At 43.1% G+C, this 23,515-nt stretch overlaps 2 protein-coding genes across 9 annotated transcripts in view; both read left to right on the top strand.

Moving 5' to 3' along the window:
• LOC108938091 (synaptic vesicle glycoprotein 2C-like) overlaps positions 1-11,938 on the top strand; it is a 41,077-nt gene extending 29,139 nt beyond the window's left edge. For all 3 annotated transcript variants that reach the window (XM_029259752.1, XM_018758402.2, XM_018758403.2), the window contains exons 6-14: positions 2,156-2,289; positions 2,619-2,708; positions 3,172-3,282; positions 3,536-3,624; positions 6,281-6,445; positions 7,113-7,246; positions 7,803-8,006; positions 8,415-8,574; positions 8,804-11,938. In XM_029259752.1, the coding sequence (XP_029115585.1) occupies positions 2,156-2,289; positions 2,619-2,708; positions 3,172-3,282; positions 3,536-3,624; positions 6,281-6,445; positions 7,113-7,246; positions 7,803-8,006; positions 8,415-8,574; positions 8,804-8,987 (1,271 nt within the window). In that variant the 3' untranslated portion in view covers positions 8,988-11,938. The remainder of the gene's footprint in view (positions 1-2,155; positions 2,290-2,618; positions 2,709-3,171; positions 3,283-3,535; positions 3,625-6,280; positions 6,446-7,112; positions 7,247-7,802; positions 8,007-8,414; positions 8,575-8,803) is intronic.
• The window catches only part of iqgap2 (IQ motif containing GTPase activating protein 2), a 64,388-nt gene continuing 42,843 nt past the window's right edge, over positions 1,971-23,515 (top strand). For 3 of the 6 annotated variants that reach the window (XM_018758396.2, XM_018758397.2, XM_018758395.2), the window contains exon 1: positions 15,611-15,884. In XM_018758396.2, the coding sequence (XP_018613912.2) occupies positions 15,839-15,884 (46 nt within the window). In that variant the 5' untranslated portion in view covers positions 15,611-15,838. Of the gene's footprint in view, positions 1,996-15,610; positions 15,885-16,332; positions 16,437-16,496; positions 16,515-23,515 lie in introns of those variants that run through there. The other 3 variants (XM_018758401.2, XM_018758398.2, XM_018758399.2) reach the window with 3 other exon arrangements.

Raw genomic sequence — 23,515 nt, 5'->3', positions numbered from 1 at the left:
TGATGTGATTGCCGCACACTGTGCAGACTCTGTGCAATGGGCCTTGTCCCCAGGGCGCACTGGGGTATGGGGGGTTCCCTTTCACCATGGGTCATATTGGGAATCACAGGAGAGATTGATGTGGCCCTTCTTGGGTTTGCTGAAGGGATCACGACTGAGGTGATACTTGCTCTGTGTGTGTGTGTGTGTGTGTGTGTGTGTGTGGCAGGGGAGGATGGGGGGAGGCTCGCTCGCTGTTCTGTTGGAAAACACATTAAATTAAACTGTCTTTCCTATCTTGCTCCAGGGCTTTGACGGGGTAATTAATTTCCTCAGCTGAGAAAGAACAGTGGCCAAAGAGAGCAGGAATTGCCTGCTTCTTAAGTGGTATCAAGGAGCTCAGACTGCAGCTAGGGCTAGATGACACCGTCTAACACCCGTGGCATCCTTAGCTGAGCTTGACTCCGTGCAAGCTCCTCGTGACAGGAATTACATCTGGTGGAAAAAAAAAAAACAAAAAACATGAGTGAAGTGGAATCACACTGTTTAAGCAGAAGAGCTGAATGGTTGTTCTGAAGGATTCATCTGGAATTTTGCTCAGGTTGCTTCCTCATGAACGTCTTGATAGGCTGGAGGTCCAGTTGTCAACTGGAGATTACCAGGTATCGTCAGTCCTGGCTTGAAATTGCAGTTTGAGGATATGCCAAAAGCCTATTCATTTTTAAAAAATATATAGATAGGTTTGTCAGTAGAATCCGTAGAGGACCCAATATTTTCTTTACGCTGCGAAATAAAATTGACAGAGTAGCTGAGTTTCTGTCGCTCAGGGACATGCCCTTTTTATTCCATCTATGAGACTACAAAAAAAAAAAAAACAATTTTTGCCATATGAAATATTACTTTTATTCTGAGATAAAGAAGAAAAGCTGGGGCTTTTATTACATATCACTGGAGCCACTGATTTCCAGTCTAAGGACCCATGTTCCAGTCTTCACTCCTGCTCTGGTACTTAATCAAGGTACTTGCCTTCAAATGATAGTAAAAATTAACCAGTGGGTAAATAACTTCAAGTAATTTAGAATTTAAACCTAACTTTTTAAATCAACCTAAACAAAGGCATCAGCCAGGTAATAACTAATATTAATAATTATTCAATCCACTTTTAAAGGTGTACTTTAATAATTAATGTGCATACAACCTGACAGTGGCAGGATATACACTTCAGAGAGTTGTTTGTACTTGGAAACAATAACATTTATTAATTTGGCAGAGTTCTATTCAAAACAAAATACAATTGTATACATAACTGCATTCAGAAAGGTGCTTAATTTGTATTACAAAAAGCATTTAAACAGGCGCAGATAAGGGTGCCTGGAAAGTAAATAATTCAGAAATTCAGCAATATTAAATAAATCAGAATATTGATGTACACCAAGAGAGCTGATGACATGAGTTAACTGGAAGAGAAATGTAGGGATTGCATCAAACTATGCTTTCCAGTGTTTCCAGTTAAATCTGCTTTTAGCATCATTTGGAGTTTGTCTCACTTAGGGTACTAGTCTTTATAATACCAAATGCGGAGCGCCAATTTGATATCTCCTTCTCATATATAGAATATTCCAGACCCACATTGGAATCCTCAGTGTTTGTCCTTTCACAACAGTTTTAATGACAGAAGTTTTGGGAATCTCCCATGTTTGGATTGCAACATTTCTTTTCTTGACATTTCCCCAATGATTCCCTCTACCCTGTTTGAGATTATTATGTCCTTAGAAATCACAACAACAGTCTTACGCCATTCAAATGTGAAGTCACTTTCGCCATTCTTTGTGCATCTCTTCACTATAACGTGGTTAGAAATTAATTCAATTCTCAGTAACCACTTGTCTAATACACAGTTGCAGTGGCCTATAGCCTAGTCCCAGAAACATAGGGTGCCAGACAGGATACTCCCTGTAGAGCTAGCAGTCCATCACAGAGCAACACACACACACACACACACACACACACACACACTTTTTGTTTCAGAAAGAATTTATGTAGCTCCGTTTTACATGCATTTTTCGTAATTATAATCGAATATGGTGTGTTTGCAGTTTTGGAAGCTGTGGCTCCTGTGGTGAGACCTACCCAAGACCTCTGCTGACTCGGGGCTTCTGCTTTGTCTTGCCCACAGGGTGGAGCTTCAGCATGGGCTCCGCCTACCAGTTCCACAGCTGGAGGGTGTTCGTGGTGGTCTGTGCCTTGCCCTGTGTCTGCGCAGTCGTGGCCCTCACCTTTATGCCGGAGAGCCCCAGGTTCTACCTTGAGGTAAACACTATGATGAATGGGCGAAGAAAGGTGCAGTGGAAGGAGTCTTCGCTGTGTCCCAGAGCAGCACTCGTCTTACCTTAGCAAAAAAAATGGAACTATTCAAAAATTTCTCTCAGAAATTTTTTTCCTCTACCAGAATGTTTATGGAAATGCTGCATGCCATTTTCTGTCAGCACGGACGTATAAACTCCCAACAGCCGCAGAAAACTGGTGGGGAATGACTCACAGCTGTCGTGACTCCGTCTCTCTGCCACCTCGGCTCTTCTCGGTGGAGCGGGAAACCGTGGCTAATCGTGCTAATTCCCCCACCACGCTCCTTCTTTCAGGTGGGGAAGCACGACGAGGCCTGGATGATCCTCAAGCAGATCCACGACACCAACATGCGGGCACGTGGGCAGCCGGAGAAAGTCTTCACTGTGAGTCCCCCGCTCATCTCCTTGCAAAAAAGCTAAGCACCTTAACAGCCCGGGGTGTCTTAAAATCACATCTTTGATGACCTGATGCTCCTTCCTCAGATGCAGCTTCTGAATGGATTTCACACATATTTGTGCATGTATGTATTGCAAGACTTAGCTAGAACTAGATCAAAGCCTGACTGAAGTTCTGGATACAGTCACTTGTACACAGGTTCCGTCCCTTAGGTGTCACTTTAATAAAGATCCAACCTGACCGGGTTCTATGTGCTTAGGAAATTAGCAGTCTCATTTGCAGCCTCTGGCACATTACAGGCTTTTAAACTGTCAAGTTCTATCATTTCAGAGATGTGGCGCAGTCGATTTTTATTCCAAGGACTTAGAGAGGGAGAGATTGACGCTGGAAGGACTGTATTTGGCAGCGGTGTTTTTTTGCTTGAATGGCAAGCGTAACGTTTTTCTGCAGGTGAACAGGATCAAGATCCCGAAGCAGATCGACGAACTGGTGGAAATGCAGTCGGAGTCGGCGAACCCTGCCTCCAAGGCCCTTTTCAGAGTGAAGGCCGAGCTGCACGGGGTGAGTCCGGCCACACATCCGCCATCAGCCGGGTCCAACGGACTCCCAAGATGACTGGGGTTACTCTGGTAACTCTGGTCCTTCTGGTGCCTGGCCTGGTCAGGTTTCCAGTGGTACACTGAGGCCTGAGAGGAACACCAGACACAGAGGTGTGGACTCACTGCCGCTGCCTTTGTCCCTTTCGGAGTGCATGACCAAGACGGTGGGTCTCAGATGTCCCAACTCGCTGTGTGCGATCTCCCTTCCCTTCCAGATCTGGCTAACTTTCATGAGGTGCTTCAATTACCCGGTGAAGGACAACACTGTGAAGCTGGCTGTTGTGTGGTTCACGCTGTCATTTGGGTAAGTGCTGTCCTTGCTGTGAAACACCTCTGTCACACCGGGTCACTGAAAGGGTTACGATTATGGTGGCTCCAGTTGTGGGCATTGAGCGCTTTTAGTACTTCAGTACATCTCCACCAGCGCAAGTGCTGAACAGATATTGTGTTCCACTTGTACCTTTCAAGATGACATCATAAATGGAGATTTTATTGCAGAATCCAATGTACCCGTAAATATCATCCACCGCAATCTTATTTTTTTCCTCCTTCGGGAACACAGGACTCCCGATAAATTATTTCAGAACTGACTGACGTTGCCATAGGAAGCTGTTGTCAAGTTGATAAGATGGCTTGAATTTGTATCCCATGTGATAAGAATGTGCAAAATGAAAATACCTTCTTATGTGTTTGATGTTCTTGATGTTGCCTTTACTTCTTGCTGTTTGTATTACAGTACTCCATTACTCAGTACTGCTCAGGGGAGTAGAATCAGCTCTGTCCTGAGTGATTCCCCTCGCTGAACCACGGGAAATTATTGGCAGGGAACCACACTTCCTCCACCTAGAACAGAATATATTTAAATATTTGAAAATGGCCCTAAAGATATATTATATACATCCTGGCTTGTATGGCGGGAGGCCTAATGCTGTGTGGATTATATTGACTTTTCTCTACAGGCTCATCACATTTTATTGCGCTATTTAAAAACATTTCCATACGTGAAAAAATGTTAAAGTATTTGCATTTTTCTTATTAGTCATCGACGTTCGTCTGATTATTTGTCTTTCAGTGTGTAAGGAGTCTGGCAGGCTGAGCTGTTCTTGACTCACACAGCAGCTCTTGGTTGACCCAGGCGCATGATAGATGAATGATTTAACCTTTATGTGTTTCAAGCTCCCGTTACATGTGGAGATGGAACAAAGCAGCCGCCCATCCTCTTTAAACGCCCACAACAATGATGGCGAAACGGCGGCAATGAAACCTTCAGCGTGTCTTTTGTGAGCCACATTGTTATTCCCAAGAATTAATTACATCTCAGCTACCTCCATTATTATCCCAGCCTTGCTGAAGGACTGCCGCTACAGATTTAGACTTGGGTGTAACAAAACATAAATCAAACCTTTTGTCTTTTCGCTGTGCTGTGAATCCACATCCAGTGAGGGTGTAGATCATTGTATTTTTATTTACTTTCACCGGTTTGTTAGTGACAGCATCCATACAGGTTGTTAGACGTAGGATTTGAGCCAATCATAGGCAAGCGCTATCATGTGAAATAAGTGAAAGTGACAAGTGTGGAAATAATAAAATTAAAGATCATTTATACTTCACAGCGCTGTTTGGGAGATATGCATATGGACACCATCCAGTCCTTTAGGAGTGTTGACTGTGAAATAAAGGTCACCGCTGTTGTAGAACAAATCTGAATGCTAGAGTCGGTGATTAACCAGCAAAGATGAAAGATGTGCCATGAAATTTGGAGTAAATTTTATATTTTAATTCATTAGCTAGTTACTTCAAGCCCTGCTTGGGGTGCCTTGCAACAGACTGGTGTCCCGTCCAAGGTGTGTCCCCTCCTCCTTTGGCCTTGCACCCTGTGTTGCTGGATTAGGCTCCAGCTCGCTGCGACCCCACTCGGGACAAGCGGTTGTGGACATTGGTTGGTTGGTTTCTTAGTTACTCTAATGAGACCTTATGGTTACTGCTTTCCCTGGTCATATCCAGATGGATAATTCATGAAACATCTGCAGTGTCGTTCTCAAAAGTTCAACAGCAGTCACCACTCCTGGAACTGATGGCTACCTACGACATTTAGGTTACAATAACAATACGTGAATCCCTTCACTGCTGCAACTTTTGATCAAATTACCTAAAGCCAGCTTTCCGTTTGGTGTCTGATGAAACTCACCTGGCAGACATGGAGCCCCTGACATCACTCTGTTTACCATGGTGTGGGTTGCTATGACAGGACCTGTCCTTTGGCTGGCCTGGCCCCTGTATGCCTGTGTTTTCATGTGCAGAGCAAATGCTTATTTGTCGTGGATAAAAACCATGCTGCCCAGAATAAAAGCAATGATGCTGACGTTCAGCAGCTCGGCCCACGCAACTCTGTAGCCCCCCACACCCCACCACCATCTCCGTCGATGGTGAGACACCAGATGGAAGTTAAAAGCTGATGCTTTGGGAGTTCTGTGATGCATGCATAAACCCCATTGTGTCTTTTTTTAAATCACTTGTTTCATTGGCAGAATCTGTATGAGTGGATTTCAATTTTCCTCACCATGGTTCCATCTCTTTCTATACATGATGATATTTCTGGCATTTAGCATCTCTTGCATTGTGACTGCGCATTACCAAATGGTTGACTTATGTGCAAGTTGTTCTAGTGTGGAAGTTACGGGAAAAACTGAGGACTGAGTTAAAAACGTTGTTTAGCAACTGTTTTCATGCAGCCATGGATATGGTACTAATTGTACTTTTGCAGGTCAGTTGTGGAGCACGTACTAATGGTGAGGCTGTCAGCAAAGCGCTATTAACTCTTCTGAGTGTGTATTTGCATATTTTAAAGCATAAAACTCAAAAAATTAAACAAAGCAAAGCAAGAACAATAGCACTTAAGTACAGTGCTCAGAGTTTTCACATGTCATCCTGGATTCCTCTTTGTCTTTGTGGATCCACAGGTTCTATGGCTTATCTGTGTGGTTCCCAGACGTCATCAAGCACCTGCAGGCTGACGAATATGCCTCCAGAGTCAAGACTCACAACAATGAGCACATTGAGGACTTCACCTTCAATTTCACCCTGGAGAACCAGATCCACACCAATGGGATGTTCATCAATGACAGGTGGGGAGTGTAATTTATGCCCCTCGCCTTATCTCCACCCAGGCCTGAAAATTAAAATGGTTATCTCTCCTGGCTCCTCTTTTGCCTGCTTGCTCTTTCCCACCCTTTCTCAACATCTAAACACCATGCATATTAACATGCTGTGGCTGTGTGACCTATATATTCCTTTAGGGAGCGTTCATTGAGCCAGTGTATTAATATTCATTTTGAGAGGAAACACGAAATACTAAAACTCATTTTGGGTGAAAAAGAACAGAATGAAAAATTGTTAACCTGCTTTGGGATAAATATTTGAAATGCAAAACTTTGCTCTTCATCGTTTAGAGGGTACTGAAAATCTACAGAATATTCTAAATACTGTAACTTGGAAATTAATTTCGCTGAATTGCCAGTGATATGTTTTACAATGCAAACGCACAAATTAAAAAGAGAGCGCTTCAAGACTGTAACTGTACCATCTAAAACTGACTCTGAAGTGTCCTTTGATGGGTTGGCATCCCATCCATGGAATACTCTACGCAAAACTGGTCATTGAAGTAGAACCAAATGCTTAGCATTAGCAATTTTTAATACTGTAACTATAAACGTTTCGTAGAGTCAATTGACTGTGTAGTCAAGCGATGGCTCACGTGTCAGGATCTGCTTTCTCCCTTCCATGATTTTGCAGATTTATAAGCATGAAGTTCAAGTCCGTCACGTTTATTGACTCCACGTTTAGAAACTGCTACTTTGATGACGTTACTTCCGTGGGGTCCTACTTCAAGAACTGTACTTTCATTGAAGCCTTTTTCTACAACACTGGTAAGCCACGTAGCTGAGTAGGATGAAACCTTTTCTGGAAGGTGCGTTAATTTGTCCAGTATTCGCTACCCTGCTGAAGTAGATCAACAACAGTGCTCCGTCTTCTGTCAAGCTAAAGTTATCAAGAAAACTGAGGTTCCATATCAGATTGGATTGGGTAACGTTTGCTAAGGCATTCATTATTGTTTATGACATAATGACATAATTCCTGGTTACGGGTGAAATTAATTAACCCCACCCCTTCATTCATTTTAATTAGTTGTACCGTGGTTTGGGTACCAGTCTACTGCAGCACATGTACAGACATCCACTCACAAAAACACACACTGAGAGCAACTTAGAGCCACAAAGTCACATAAACTACAGACCTCTGGAATCCCCATAAGTCTCCTTGAATAAAGGCATCAGTTCAACCATCACACAGGTAAATAATAATGTTGCAAGAAATTAGAGCACCCAGAGGTAACCCCCAAAGACACAGGGTCTGGTTATAACCGATTAAGTTTGGAAGATCCAGCGGTAAGCATTTGCTCTCTTTCTATGATTCTGATGCTAGATATCGATGACACCAAGCTGATTAACACAGAAATAATAAACAGCACTTTCCATCACAACAAGACGGGCTGTCAGATGACATTTGATGATGACTACAGTGCCTACTGGGTCTACTTTGTCAACTTCCTGGGCACGTTGGCTGTTCTACCTGGGAATATTGTGTCTGCGCTACTAATGGACAAAATAGGCCGCTTGACCATGTTAGGTAAGTACTGCAGTTGGAGAGCAAGTGTGACTGTCATACTAGCTATAAACGCTAGTTAATAATCTGTCAACATTTTGTATTGTATTGCACAGACTCAGTCATTTTTTTAGCATTTTCTCTGGCTGCATATAATTGCTGAAAATTACTTAGAGGTCCACAGCGCCATCTACTGTGCTGGAGTTTGGAAGCGTGAACAGAAGCTGAAAATTTGTATGTATCCTATTCCTTGTAGTATAATTTCAAGTAAAACACATCCTGGAGACCCTCTACTTTATCTTTCTCTGTAGGTATTAACAACGTAGGAATCAAATATGCTCATGATAAAGACAGACAACTCAAGGTGCTGCGTGATTCATTATCTCCTGGTATCTCTAGTCCTGGACAAGGCCATCTGTGTCCTCTCTGCAGGGGGGTCCATGGTACTGTCTGGTATCAGCTGCTTCTTCCTCTGGTTTGGCACGAGCGAGTCCATGATGATCGGCATGCTGTGCCTCTACAATGGCCTTAGCATCTCTGCCTGGAACTCCCTGGATGTGGTCACTGTGGAGCTGTATCCCACAGACAGGAGGTGGGATGCTGCACAGACAGCGGCTCACAACAGAAGCAACTCAAGCATCAGCTCAGAGTTATGGTTTTAATCAAAATCTGGCTTTGGAAAGCACAGTGCAGTTATAGCAGAATGCTATATTATGATGAGAAAATCAAAACCAAAAGTTGCTCAACAGTTTTCAGTAAAAAGGTGCTGTTTAGAAAAAGCATTGCTCTTCATGCGCTCCCTCTCTCCTTCTCTGTTCCAGGGGGACGGGGTTTGGATTCTGCAACGCACTGTGTAAGCTAGCCGCAGTACTGGGAAACATGATTTTCGGGTCTCTGGTGGGCATCACGAAGGCCATCCCCATCCTGCTGGCCTCCACCGTGCTGGTGTGCGGGGGGCTGGTGGGTCTGCGGCTCCCAGACACCAGGTCCAACGTCCTCATGTAAACCATCACCTCTCGGCAGCCCAAGCCCTTTTCAGGAGTGGAAGGGGGACGGGTCACCAATATGATCACAGCATGGCGATATCCATGTTATTTGATATGAGTTCATTTATTCTTCTCTTTACTAATTTATTTTGATGTCATGGCCAAACATCTGAGGCAGAGTTTAGCAGGGAGCACATCTTGATTGGGGTGCGAGTCCACAGTTGTCATGTGGACTTTACTGTCCACTGTGTCTAGGCTCTGTGCCCCGCAAACTAGTGGCACAAGAGAAGATCGAATCTAGTAGCTTTTTAGTTCCTAAAATTGCTGATGAGGAGCTCCTCTTGGGACTTCATGGTCGGAGGAAAGGGACTGGGTGCGTATGCGGAATTACAAACCCGAGTCTGCTGTGTTGCCGGGTGGTACTGCTGCTTGAGAACCATTGACGACAAGGGTACATCGCGGTTTACCAACTGCTGTAGCTGACAGCTGATAGAATGAGAGAGGGCTACTCCTCAATCTCCTGAACGACAGGTGGGATCAATAGTGGCAATGCTGATGTTTCTTCATTTTGGAATCAGATGAAACGTGAGGACAAGCCATACTGTCAAAACAAGCATTGGTTCAGTCACGGCATAAGAATGGGAGAGGGCATGATTCGACGATGTCTTACCTCAACGATGTAAATGTATACATTTCTGATTCATGTTACATTATGTATAGTGTTTACAAATATTTTAGGCATTTTGCATTCAGCTACAATGGCAAGGTTGATATTTTTAAGCCTTTTGCACCTGTTTTTTCAGCTACAAATGAGAGGCCATAGAAAAATATAACTGTAAATATCATAATTGTAAGTGTACATACATAGTGGTTGTAGTGTATATTACATTGCAGTTGAGATTTCCTGCTTTTGTTGACATAGAATTGACAAATCTATTCTTTTACCTGTTTTTCTTATCCCTTCCTCATGAAGCCTGAGGCATTACATGTAGGGCCTTGTACCCAGTTCACTAAGTCATGTGTTAATTCAGGGGCTTTAGGCAGAGACAAATCACTGTTCTGCAGATTTTAGTGCCATTTTTTGCAACAGGATCCTTAACTGAAGGGGGATCTCTCCTTCAGAATTAAGAATGCGCACAACAATATGCCTGTTTGTGATGTAAAGGCAGATGGATAGAGCCTGAAAATTTCTTAGAAAAGCAATTAAAGTAAGAGCTGAAAATATCCGTTCTGACCCCTGGTAACACACACGACACCACACTGTGTTCACTATTCACAGTTCAGCACCAACACTGCAATGTTTTTTCGGGGAAGCACTCTAATTGTATTTTGAAACAGTAGTATGTCAGATTAAACATCTCACTTATAACAACAGCCGTTCTACTTCTCGGAATTTGTAACTACAGCATCATAATCACATTCTCAAATATTTAAGTGTACTGGTATTTTTCAGTTATATATACCTTCAGAAATATATACCTTTAGCTAGCAGTTACAGCATTTCACAGTGATATTGCTGTATAGCTATTGATGTAGAAGGGCACAAAATATTTACTACCATTTGCAAAACAAATGGCAGAATTAATAACTATCAGAGCATTTGATTTTTTTCCCATTATTGTCTCATTATAATACATTTTCATAAGAACAGTAGGCTGTTGGCTCCCTGCTTTTTCACTGAATCACGGGGCAGATTTCAGTTAGTTTGCAAATAGTTTCCTGTACTGAATTCAAATGAAAACCTGTGTCGTACCAATTTGATGTTTAATTGCTGAGCCCATCACAAATTTGTTGAAAAGTTCAGCTCAGCGCTATACCCCTCTCAAGGGAATCACAACAAGGCCTTCCGGGATGCGAAGCACTAGACAACCCTCGTACCATTAACCAACATACTACCTGTCAATTCAAACCCAGCATTATGACTTCGTTGCAGTTCTAGCTCTATGAAATACGCAGTGCCATGAAATTGTATCCTCACCATCAGTCTTTCTCAGTGTTTTCCTTTTCAAACCTGAAAATTATGGTTTATACAAATAGTGGCTACAGATATAGTTACATAATGTGAAATATTTATGTCACTGGCATGTCATTAAAATCAACTCATGCTTGATTACTTAAATATAAAGCTACAAAACTCATGTTTACACAGAACAGAAACATTACAACAGTGAGATGACCAGCGCCAGTGAATTTACAGCGATTTTCAGCGGCATCAGTACTGCTTTGAGTTGTACCTTGCAGTGTATCGCCACAGTTTTTCAGATGATGTTTAGTTGACAGCAGAGATTACAGCTGCTCTCTGATTATGGTTTTCCACAAGGCCCAAGTCGTAACTCAGACATGGCTGTACCGTACAAGTCCTCTGTCACATTTCCATGGGAAAGAATGTTGATCTGGATTTCGTTCAAGTCTTTAAGACGGCGTCTCGGTGTGCGTGTGCGCGTATATATCATACACACAAGTTAATATAACTTATTTACTTCAGGGGCTGCTTTGTCAACGAACTGGATTTCATTTACTTAGGCTTTTACTCATTTTGTTTATAAGCTTGTGACAACTAGTGGAGTCTCATTCTCTGCAAAGGTCCGTCAGTCTTCACATTGCCTTCCACCTCTATTTGAAGTAAAGCAAACGCAGGACCATCCTCCACCAGATGCTCAGACCTTGCATGTCTATATTTATCTCTTTTGGTTGGTGTTCAACTTATGTGTTCTTGTGCTGTTCCTGAGGAGGGAAACATGTTGATTTGGGAAATGCGAATGTATTATCCGTGTGAGCTCTGAAGTGTCGGGTTTTTGGTTGTCTGTTGAACAAAGTGTGTCCTTCGTTGTGGGAGAGCATGCTAGGAATGGGAGGACTGTGTGTACAGTGCACTTCCACATGGTATTACCAGTGTGTATAAAAGTATTTGCCAAAAACTATTCCTGATATGACTTAAGAGAGAGAAGACAGACTATGTGCAATACTTAAAGCTGCAGTTGTGTTCCATGTGTACAAAATAAAGTTATGTTCTCTATTACCTTCTTGGGGGTTCCTACCTTTCTGTCATTTACCATTAAAATATTTAGCGACTGCTGTCGGAAGCACATGCATACATTTCCATCGGAGAGATAACTTCCAAAGTTAGTAACACTTAACTGCTATAACTGAAAATGCAACATTGCCTTTATTATATGGATCTGAGATTATTAGATTATTTTCTGCTATCTGCGCCTTTATCGCTCACTCTCGGTCACTTTCAGTAACTGCTTCTCCAGTGCAGGGCCGCAGTGGTCTGGAGCCTATCCTGGAAACACAGGGCACTAGGCTAAGTAGGTTAACCCTGGATGGGACACCAGTCCATTGCAGGGTACTGTACAGAAGTGCATTACATGAAAAATGTTACTATTACTCTCCAATATGACCAATAAATACTGTATTCTTTAAAAAATATCTTCCAAATACCTCCATTAATACGAGCCAAACTACAGTGCATTGTCTAATGTACACTAAAAATATATGGGCTAACTAGGCTGAAAGGATCCCATACTGGCTAAGTGGCTGACTGACACTTGGCAAATCGACTGTTGATATTGGAATCGGTGTACAGTCTGTGTCACTTGAAACATGACAGTGTATTGCCCTTGGGCGAATTCTACGATAATGCAAGTGCAACGTTTTACCTTGCTTTTCATTCACAGCTCTTGGAACAACTCTCACATACAACAGGCTGTAACACATTGCAAGCTTAACACAAACATTTTATACACCATAATTTACGAGAAAAGCTGAAATTACACCCAATACCTTATCGAAAAATACAACTAAACGTTCAGAGGAATTTTCAGTTAAAACCTGTGCCACAATATGGAGCAACTCAGCTGTCAATAAAAGATGAAAAAACTTCTTGGTGTATTCTGATGAATGCGTGTTTTGTACTTAGTCCTCTGTTAGGGATTAAGTACCAAAACATGCATACATTCAAGGCAAATGGGGGGGCTCTTTTTCCTGTAAATGGTACCAGACACATGGACAATTAAAGCTGAAAATAGCTCTACTAGATTATAATGAACTCTCTTTTTGGGCTCATGAGGCAAACAGAGCCCTGGTCTCAGCGAAATGCACACGTAGACAGGCCCCCAGCATCTGCGAGATGCATCTCCCCAGGGTCTCCTGGCTGCTGCTCACCTTGTTAACTTGTTTTCCTTACCTGTTCTGCTCCACCCCGTCTGCGGTCTCATCCCTCGCTCTGCTGCCTGCTCTCCTCCTTCACCAGCTGGGCCCCTGCACCCTCCGTGCTCCTCTCGCACGTCAAACAGCTGCTTCTTCTCTGATCTGCTGAACTGCCCCGGGAATCCCTGATGAATCCCTTCACACTGCTCTGTCTGGATGGCAGGTGCGACTACCTGCTGTCGGCCGCATCAGCCGCCAGGGCTTACACTCGACTCCTGCCCTGCTTTGATCCAAAAATAAAAAAGAAAAAGAAATAACACTTTAAAAAAAAAAAAAAAAAACACTGGCACTGAGAACCACGCTGGCACAACCATCACTGTTTACTCAGATAGAATAAACTTTTTCCAGCTTTGTAGACACTCGTCTTCTTTATTGCACTATCAGTAATGCATTTTTGATATTGCTGTGCTTTGCTCAGGGCAGTGTGGTGGTGCAGCAGGTGGTGCTGGCGCTTCACAGTTCCTGGACTGTGGATTTAGACCTAGGTTCAACTGTGGCTCGGTCTTTGGAGTTTGCATGTTCTCTCTGTGTTTGTGTGGGTTTCCTCCAGGTGCTCTGGTTTCTTCCCTCAATCCAAAGACATGTGTTTCAGGTTAACTGTGATTCTAAATTGCCATTAGTGTGTAAATGTGTGAGTGAATACATGTGTGTGATGGACTGGTGTCCCCTCCAGTGTGTAACCTACCTCACACCCTTTGCTTTCTAGATAGGGTCTTGACCACTATAACCATGAACTGGACAAGAAGTTATTGACAATTTTTTAATACACCTTAGCAGGTTCCTCTACGTGACTAGTACCATACATATACGTGGGACAGCTGGTAGTATAGTGGTTAGCGCTGCTGCCTTTGGATCCAAAGGTCGCAGGTCTGATCCCCACTTCTGGCTGTCATACCCTGGGGCAAGGTACTTACCCTAAATTGTTACAGTAAAATTACCCAGCTGTATAAATGGTTAAATAATTGTAAGTTGCTTTGGAGAAGTGTCAGTTAAATGTATAATTGTTACATTAAAATGTGTGTCCTATGCATCTTGCTTATTAAAAAGAGGATTCCAGAGGTAGTAAAGTTATAAATCTCATCTGTATTTGTAAATGGAACCAATTGCTGCAGCAGCTGCCACCCCTGAAGGACCAATGTACTTACTTTTTAAAATTTATTTAGCACTTTTCTCCAAAGTGACTTACAATCTAACTACTTACAGTGATTTTCCCATTTACACAGCAACACTTTAGGGTGAATGCCTTGCTCAAAGACACTGCAGCAAGAGGTGGGATTCAAACTTACACCCTTCAGCTCCAAAGGTAACAGCTGTGACCACTGAACTCCCCGCCACCCCTTTTCAAAACATCCTCATGGCTCTCTCTGCTCCTGGTCTCATAATCAAACTGCATTTGGATGTGAAGCAAGACTAAAATAACTGTACTTATGGAAAATAAATACTGAATGGCACTGAGAACACAGCCAGCACTGTAACAGCTGGTGAGTAGTGGTTAGGGCTTCTACCTGTGAACCTGAAGGTTGCAGGCTTGAATCCCACCTCCAGCAGTCATTCCTTCAAGCAAAGCACTCACCCTAAATTGCTCCAGTAAAGTCACGCACCTGTATGAATAGGTACACAATTGCAAATCACTCCGGAGAAAGTTACATGAGTAAATGTAACGTATAAGTGTTGGTGGCTCCGCTGGGGAGTTCGAAAAGGCAGCTGCAGTGATCAAGTCCACCACTAGGTGGCGGAAGAGGGACAGGTGCACATTTCCTCACCTTCGCCCACCAGGTGGTCTCACACAGAGAGAGAGAGAGACGCTGAGCTGCCGCTGCGAAGACACACACCTTATCCAGCTACAACTAATTTAAAAAAAATCTCGGACAAATATTCCTCCACATGTATATATGTACATCCCAGTTTTCCCTTTACCTGATAATACCTGTACAGCTGGTAGTTACTAGTGTAGTGGTTGGCGCTCGGAAGGTTGCAGGTCCGATCTCCGCGGCTGTAGTACCCCTGAGCAAGGTACTTACCCTAAATTGCTCCAGTAAAATTACCCGGCTGTAGATGGGAAAATAACTCTGTAAAATTGCTTGGAGAAAAGCGTTAGCTAAAAGAATCAATAACAGGTGAAAAAAGACTGTATGACACGATGCGAAGTACTGCACTTACACAGCGTGAGACCAGATTCCTGCAATTATAAGTTTTTTCTTACAGAGTAAGTTTTATATATTGGATTCTTCGCCACTAACACAGGCGAAGAGGAAAAAATTAAGAAGAAACACAGTCACGTAGATTATTAATTTTCATATATGACTTGTTGCTATAATCGCAAAGCACACTAACTTTGAATTGAGGGCATTCCCCCCTCTCTCTCTCTCTCTCACTCACTCACTCACTCTCTCTCTCTCTCTCTCTCTCTCTCTAGAGAGGAGTCAAAGGTGAGCGCGCGCAGGGCGCACTCTGACAGCAACCGACGCGGTCCCGCGAGCTCGCGCACTGCGCTCTCGCTTCATCACTGAGGACACTTTCCGTATTGAGCTGCTGCGCGCGCGCTTCCCTCGCCCCCCACACAGACACACACACGTGTACACACTGTTAAAAGTGGCTGCCTCACAACTGCTCTCACACACTTCTGAACGCTGCCAGAGCTGGAGGAGCCGCAGCAGGATGTACCATGAAGAGCGGGCAACCCTCCTCCGACCGCGCTACGGCTGTGAGTGTCGTCGCCGCCGCCCGCGCCTCACTCTCCTCCTTCACTACACCGCATTCTAATAGTCAGTAGTGTGTTTGCTCGGGACTCGAACCCGTACCCGAGTGTTCGGGTGAAGTACGAAACGCGCTCAAAAAGTTGCGGACGTCGGTCGTATTTCTGCCGCGTGCCCGTTCAGCGCGCGCTGACGGTTTTTAGGAAGTCGTTTCTGTGAAATGTAAGATGGGGGGGGGGGGGACAAAACTGTAGTACGTGTGAAAGAAAACGCGCCGTGACTGATGGATTCTAATCTGGCTGTGCGTGTTTCAGTTAAGTGTGTGTGTGTGTGTGTGAGAGAGAGAGAGAGAGAGAGACACACGTCAGGAAGCCACAGGAAGGCGGGCAGTATCGGTGTTAATCCTCCGTTTCCCCCGGCTTTGTTAATGCGAAGGGGGGGAAAAAAAGAGAGCATTTACACGATTTAAACGCGCTGGTTACTGTGAGGAAGGACACTTTGGGGGGGTCTAGGTGTGTGGACTGGTGCGCGCGCGCCCGCCCCCCCCCCGGGAGCGCGCGGTGAGTGTCTACAACGTGGTGCGTTGGGTGAAGCGCGCGCGGGGCTGATCGCTCGCTGTGTGTGTCCGTAAAGTCTGGGTGGGTAAGGAACTACGTGTCGTTTTGGGTGTATTTGGTTCAGTTAGCAGCGTGACTTATTTGGCAGGCTTTTGCTGTTATAAATAAGCACATGGACACACTCCCACCCGCATGCGCACGCCCACGGCTGGAACCATCGTGGTGTTTTCTGTTTGAGTTGAGTGACACCAAAAGGCACCATTAAGAACACAGCAATAATACAGTTTGGTGAAGTAGCTGACATTTATTTGTGTCAGTACCCTGTCGTTGGAGCCGTTTCTCTCAAATGACACGTTTCCGCTTCATAGTTGTGCTCACGTGTCCTAAGGTGAAGTGATGTTACAACCTTAACGCTCATTTCGGTAGCTGCGCATCTTCAGTTCTCATTAAGTGCGCTTTTTTTCAGGTGTTGGTTTATGTGCAACTCAGTTTGAGAATGAGCTCAGAGACCTGGGGTCCTGTGAGGGGTCCCGCAGCTCTCTAGATGGACCGATGGCCACTGAGGAGGTCTGGCCATGAAGTGCAGGGATTGTCTTAGCTTAATGTATTAAAATTATCACCTGTTATAACATGCATCTGCAAAGATGCCAGCCTCTTAAAGTGATTAAAACATATTAAGCAAGTGACATGAAGATACTGACTAATCTGTAACTTGCATTTTCAGGTCCCTTGATGGGCCTGCTGTTGTGCCCTAGAGAATGTTCTTTAACCAAATGGCTCAACCTATTAAAACGGCGAAAATGATATGTTCCTCCAGACTGAAGTGTTCGCTGAGCATGACACTGGTAAATAATGTGTCTTTGCAACCCACAGAATTGCGTTGAGCCAGATTTGTTCAACGGTGAGAAAATAGTTGGGTTATAGCTTTGGATTTGGTACTTGATCTGAAATTTTGTCATTGCTTATTATGAATTCTTCTTTTCTATTGCTGCTGTTGTTGCCGATGCTTAAGGGCTGTAATAATTGACCATGGGAATGTCATGTGTTCTTTTTTTTTTTTTTTTTTTTACAAAGGCAGCAATATTCAGCAGCTGCACAGCAAGGGTTGATAGAAGAGTGGACTGGATCAGCATTTGTCCTTTGATAGCATCCAAGTAGACTGGGATAGTTTTTGAGAAGCCCTTAAGGTGGCCCAGATATGTGAAGTTTTATGTTTTCTGGGCATGTTTGTGTGTCAGTGGTTGTTGTTTACTGGTATAATATTAACTATAACATGCTTTTGCTATTCAAATAAAAAAGACTGAAGGTTTTGTTTGTCAAGTCAATATAAGATTATGCAATGTAGCAGTTTTTTTTTCCCCTCCCCCCCTCCCCTCCTTGGTATCAGTGTGTTTCTTGGTAGAAGCTGTTTTCAAACAGAGTACAGCTAAAATCATAGCACATTTTGCACTCGTGTAGTTAGTGTGGATTTCTGCAATTTATTTACCAAAGGGATAATACAAACCTGTAGGATATGGGATGGTGTATGGTGGTGTCTTCTTGGTGAGATCACACCCACAAATGTGGATGATAACTGGCCTTGGAAAGCGGTTGCCCCACAATTGCTATTTAGCATTTCCTCTGTGATTACTTATGAAGTGCTGTCTCGTCTCATTCTCAGGAGCAGCTATTTCACCTTTTTATGAATGAGAAACCAAACAATAGGCCTGATTATGAAACTTGACACAACTTATGAAGCAGGAGGTAAATCATTGATATTGTCATATTTATCCGAACTGATTTTTATTCATTAGAAGTATGAAAACATAAGTTTTAGTAGATTGAGTGTGGTTTAATTTTCAATTGGAAATGGGAACTTTACAATTGAGAGTACAGAATTTTTGAATAAGACCTTTATTTTGGGGGGGGGGTTAGTGTTTTGACTGTTATTTTGCGAGGGTATTCAGGTCTGCTTGCATGTAAACAGAATCTTGTTCAGGTATGTGTTACTGGAACTCTAGCTCTTATCTGTTTTCCATTGGTCGTAGAGGAACTGAAGATCTTTACGTAAAACACAAATTTCATCTTAATGAAGTCAACAGCAGAGGACTCAGTTTAACGGACTGTCTCGCAGGATTGTTTCTTGACTTTGCTTTTAAGAGCACTTGGAAAACATTTAGTACTCCTGTCCCTGGGACACACTGTAGACGTTTGCCATGAGCTCCAGAAAACAAGCTGAACCTTACTACAACTGACTCAGTGGAATGTCTTTTGTCAAAAGTGCTCCCATTGTTTTAGCACAGACAGGTCATGGGGCCATAAGTAGATGGCACTGATAAGGCTGAAGGAAGGTGTGTTAAGCTTGAACCCCACAGAGATTCATTAGCGAGTTTGAGCTTGTTTGCCTGGGTGAAGATTTGCTATGTTGCATTTTGTGACGCTCACACCAGAGCAACGCTGGGGGGTCAGCACACTTCATTCTTACTGAACGAATGAAGGCAGAAGTTAGAAGAGAAGTCCAAATCCCAGTAGTTCGCTGTCATGTGTTAAACAATGACGGTAGGATCCACAGGGTAACATGGTATCAGCAGAGACCTGTCAGGCAGAGGATGGATGGTAGAAGGCACGAGTTTCCTCAAATAGCAGTTACTGTGACGTGTTCTGTGTGCATCTTATGGAGGGACAATACTGTGAAGTTCTGTGCATGAAATGTTGACTTTCTTTAAATTGTAGTACAGGTGCATCTGAATACTCATTTCTTTTGAATGTTGTATACATTAAGCTGACTTTTCATAGATTTACAGAAACAGCCATTTTATAATTACAATGGACCCTTGCATACTTGTTTTGTGTACTACGGTAAAGTATACGATATAGGTCAGCTGACAGGATGCGGCTGTATCAGCTTTCCATAGCCATCCCGATAACATTTAGTAAACCTCAGTTGGAAGATAGACCACGTGCCTCTTCTAAAGCTAGATTGATAAGGGTAGTTAAAGATTTAAAAAAAAAAAAAATAAAAAAATAAGATGCCTGCAATCCCTGCTCAGTCTGTTGGTACTCCTCAATGTTGTGTCAATACTGATCAACAGAGTCTGTTATTTCAGAGCTGCTGGACCTCTGTTGGTGGCTATTGGCTTTTTATGAACCCCAAACTTCTCTCTCTCAATAATCCCTTTTCCATAGTAGAGCTGTGGTGGTCCAGAGGCTATCCAGGAAACATAGGAAATGAGGCTAAGTCCACTTTGGGCAGGTACCAGCTTGTTACAGGGCAGTGACAGTCTCATTCACTCACACATACAGGCTAATTCCAATTAAGAGTCACCAGTTGAGAAACACATCTTTGGATTGTGGCAGGAAATCCGTAAGAGCACAGGGCGACACGGTGGCACAGTGAGCAGCGGTGCTGTCTCACAGTACCTGAGTGGTGCAAGAGGACATGGGTTCGATCCCTGCTCAGTCTGCAGGGAGTTTGCATGTTCTTACTGTGTCCGGGGCTGTGGAGTCTGTACACAAAACCTTCAACTTGCGTAACCCAATAATTGCTTCTAACTCTACAGCATTGCCTAAAAGTTGTATGTTATTTTTGGAGTCGACTTATCTGACGAATATAGGCCTAAACCTATATTACACCTCTCATTTTTGGGGCTTGACTTATATGCTGACATATATGGGACATTTAGTTGAAGTTAGTACATTTTTTTCCGACTCCGGTAACCCAATAATTGCTTCCCACTCCACAGCACTACCCGTGTCTGTGTGGATGGGTTCCGGTGTCCTACTTCAGTCCAAAGACATGCTATTTAGTAACTCAAAAAAATTTAGTGGCTCAAAAAAAAAAAAATCACCCTGTGTGTGTCTGATTGACAAAGAGAAAGTGTTTTTCACTGGTGTATGGATGAGGAACTGCTTGTACATAGTGTGACAAGCATTGTAAGTCACCTTGGGTGAATAAGGTATGGGCTGATGCTGCTGCTACTACTACAAACTCCACATAGACAGCTGAATTTGAAGTCATGTACAAGCCCTGCAACTGCAACTCTGGCTGCTGTGCTGCTCTGCTTCCCTGATGCAAAATTCACTGCAACGTTATAGACAGAAACACTGACACTAGATACAGGTATTTATTCAGGTGATTAAAAATTAATTTCAGTGCATTAATACTTTACAAGTTATCTAATTTTTTAACTTCTAATTTTGGTTTTCAGGGGTTCTTCACTTTCCTTTGTAGGTTTGTATTAATTTGGTAGTTGTTTCTACTATCTGCAGTGATATGGTGGTCATCAGTTGGCTGGCTGTCATTGGTCAAACTCATCTCACTTGTTTTGTGCATCGTTTTGCTGATTTGCCTTTCTTGTGAAATTACCTGAGGGGTAAAATGTCCTACCCATTTTCCCACAATGTCAGTGGGAAAATGTTTAGCAACTTTTTTGTCAGCAAACATCTCTGGCTGATGGAGGTATGAATGAATAGAATTAAAAAAAGCAAAATAAGTTGTACGATTTTCCACTGCTCTGTAACTGTCTGTCTCACTTGTTTGCGTAAATACTGAATTGTGTGAAAAGGTAAGTCTGAAATTCCAAGCTCCAGAACATAGCGTGGATAACAATGTTTGAGAACTCCACACTTGCCTGACATGTTTTGAACTACAGCTTTAACTGTTATGTCTGATAATTGGGGGGAGGGTTGCTTATGTAACCTTGCATAGGGATTCTGCGAAAAAAATTTTTATTATTGACATCACTGTTTATTGTGAAACATACTAGCAATATTATACCATGTTAGTACTTTTGAGGGTTCAGATCAGCAGATGAGAACCTTGAACTTGATGAGGACAGAGGTGTATATTTGTGTGTAGGATGAGTAAAACCCCAGATGTACAGTGGCATTTTGGATGAGCTGAACAGGATGGGTAGCAGATCAAGGAGTTGTTTTAGTTGTTAAAACTTACTGCAGTGAGTAACATCTCATGTTTGTGGACTGTTGGGGGATTTCAGTGGTCTATAGCTGGTACAGTGGCCATAACATGATGTCTCACTGGTGACACAGAATAAAGTTTCTGTTGAAAGTTGTTCAGGCGGTTAAGCCACTCTCTGCGCAAACACAACTTCCTGTAGACCTGATCATAGTTCAAATTTGGGCCCTGACCAGAAGCCTCTTCTAAAGACCTTATCACCATTTGGACTGTCTGGACTGTGATATTTGGCAATCAAGAGCAGGAGACCCTTGGAGAAGGAATGTGGTCAAAAGGACCTTGTTTTATGCAGCCCTACACAAGTACTCAGATGGAGATAACATGGGTGTGCCGTTGTGTCACACCCCCAGGGATCAGAATTTGACTGTGTCCTGTCTTTACAGATTTTATATGCTCGAATGAATTTCCTTTAGTGTGTGACTCCATAAATGGTGAGGATGGACTGCTCAGGGTTTACCCTCCCCCAGGCTATGTACTTTTTAGTGTTCCTTGACTCGCTCTGTTTTGCTAACCTTTTGTCCTGGTTAGGGTTGCAGTGGTCCGAAGGGTGTCCTGGAAGCACTTGGCACTAGGCTCGGGAGGTACACTTTGGACATGATGCCAGTCCATGAAAGGGTAGCCATATATTCATACAGACTTCCCTGTTCACACCTTATGGGCAAATTTAGCATCCATCTGAAGAGCATGCCTTTGAACTGTGGGAGGAAGCACCCTGAGGACACCCACAGTGATACGGGGAGAACATACAAGTTCCACAGACCAAGAAGGATTCGAACCTATGCCAAAAAAGCTAAGGCATTGAGGCAACAGCACTATCTGCTGAACAACTGTGTGCCCATCACCCAGTATTGACTCCGTATGAAGAAGTTGATAGTCCAGGCAAAGACTGTCATCTTTTTCCTAACGTTAAGTGTTCTGTACTGCAAAAATGTTTGGTTTCATTTTGATGTTGGTCTGCAAAGCCAAACAAGTGGTAGGCCAAGTTCACTTTTGTGCAAGCTGATATTGTAGCGTGAGTCAGTCATGTGTAAAATGTCTTATGATAGTTGTTACATTTGTTGAGACTTTTTTTTTTTTTTTTATTGTGACATTAGTGCTTTGATTGTGGTGCAGTTCAGATTTTTTCAGTGTTTTGGCTGCAAGGTACTGGGAAGCTGAAGGGTAAATGTGCAGTAATGGTGCTTTCTGTAGTGTGGCCCCTATGAAGGCTAGGCTGACTACCAGCAAGAAGTGATCTTGTGACCTCTGTGGTGCCAGTAGTTTAGTCAGCATGCATTTCTTGTTCCAAATTCTTGGGTGACACTTTATTTTTGTGCAGAATGAGTTGACAGTGCCGGCTTATTTCAGAGGTGAGGGCATGTTCAGTTTTAGTTTTTGTAATTTTTAGGAAAATGCTGTAGGTTTCTGTTGATTACACAATTCATACTTTTGCTGCAGTTTATGAAACTAAAATGCCCCTCCAAATTTTGCCACTGGAAAAAGTGCACCCCCATTATATATTGAACAATAAAAATATTTCAAAAGATGTTACTTGCATTTATGTAAATAATTTAGATTTTCATCTCCTTCAGTCTCCAGAGTTCTGAGTGTCCTGCAAAAGCTCTTGACCCGCCTATTTTTGGTTCTTTATTGCCTGCTCAAGTCTTCTGGTTGTTCTTTGCCGCAGGGGTGTATAGCACACGGATTAAACATTAACGTAATCTCACCCTCAGTGAGGAAAGCAGCAGCACCTTGAAGGTCACCAGATCAACATTGTGGTTTTTCCATCTCTCCCCAGCAGCGAGGAACGTCATTCTCTGGGAATCTGAATGACGAAGTGCTGCCAGGCAAAAGACGCTCCACACTTCTTATGTATAGTTGCCCCCCATCCTACCACCTCACCCATTTTAGAAATCTGTGTAAAACCGCAGTATCAAAGCCAGCCAAGTCGGAGGTTAGCCAGGAATGAAAGGATTTGGCAGGATTCAGGGGAATTTGAGTGAATAAGAAGTACCGTGGTAGACCTGTGCTGTGGTCACCCCAATTTAACCAAGACCACTGGCTTGTTCACAAAGATCATCTAGGAAACAGGTTTTCAGGATTTTGAAATGCACCTGAAACTGGTAGGGACTTGTGTTCTTGTTTTAAT

Source organism: Scleropages formosus, chromosome 17, assembly GCF_900964775.1.
Source record: "Scleropages formosus chromosome 17, fSclFor1.1, whole genome shotgun sequence".
In the NCBI taxonomy this organism is placed as follows: Eukaryota; Metazoa; Chordata; class Actinopteri; order Osteoglossiformes; family Osteoglossidae; genus Scleropages; species Scleropages formosus.
This window is presented reverse-complemented; position numbering and strand designations above follow the sequence as displayed.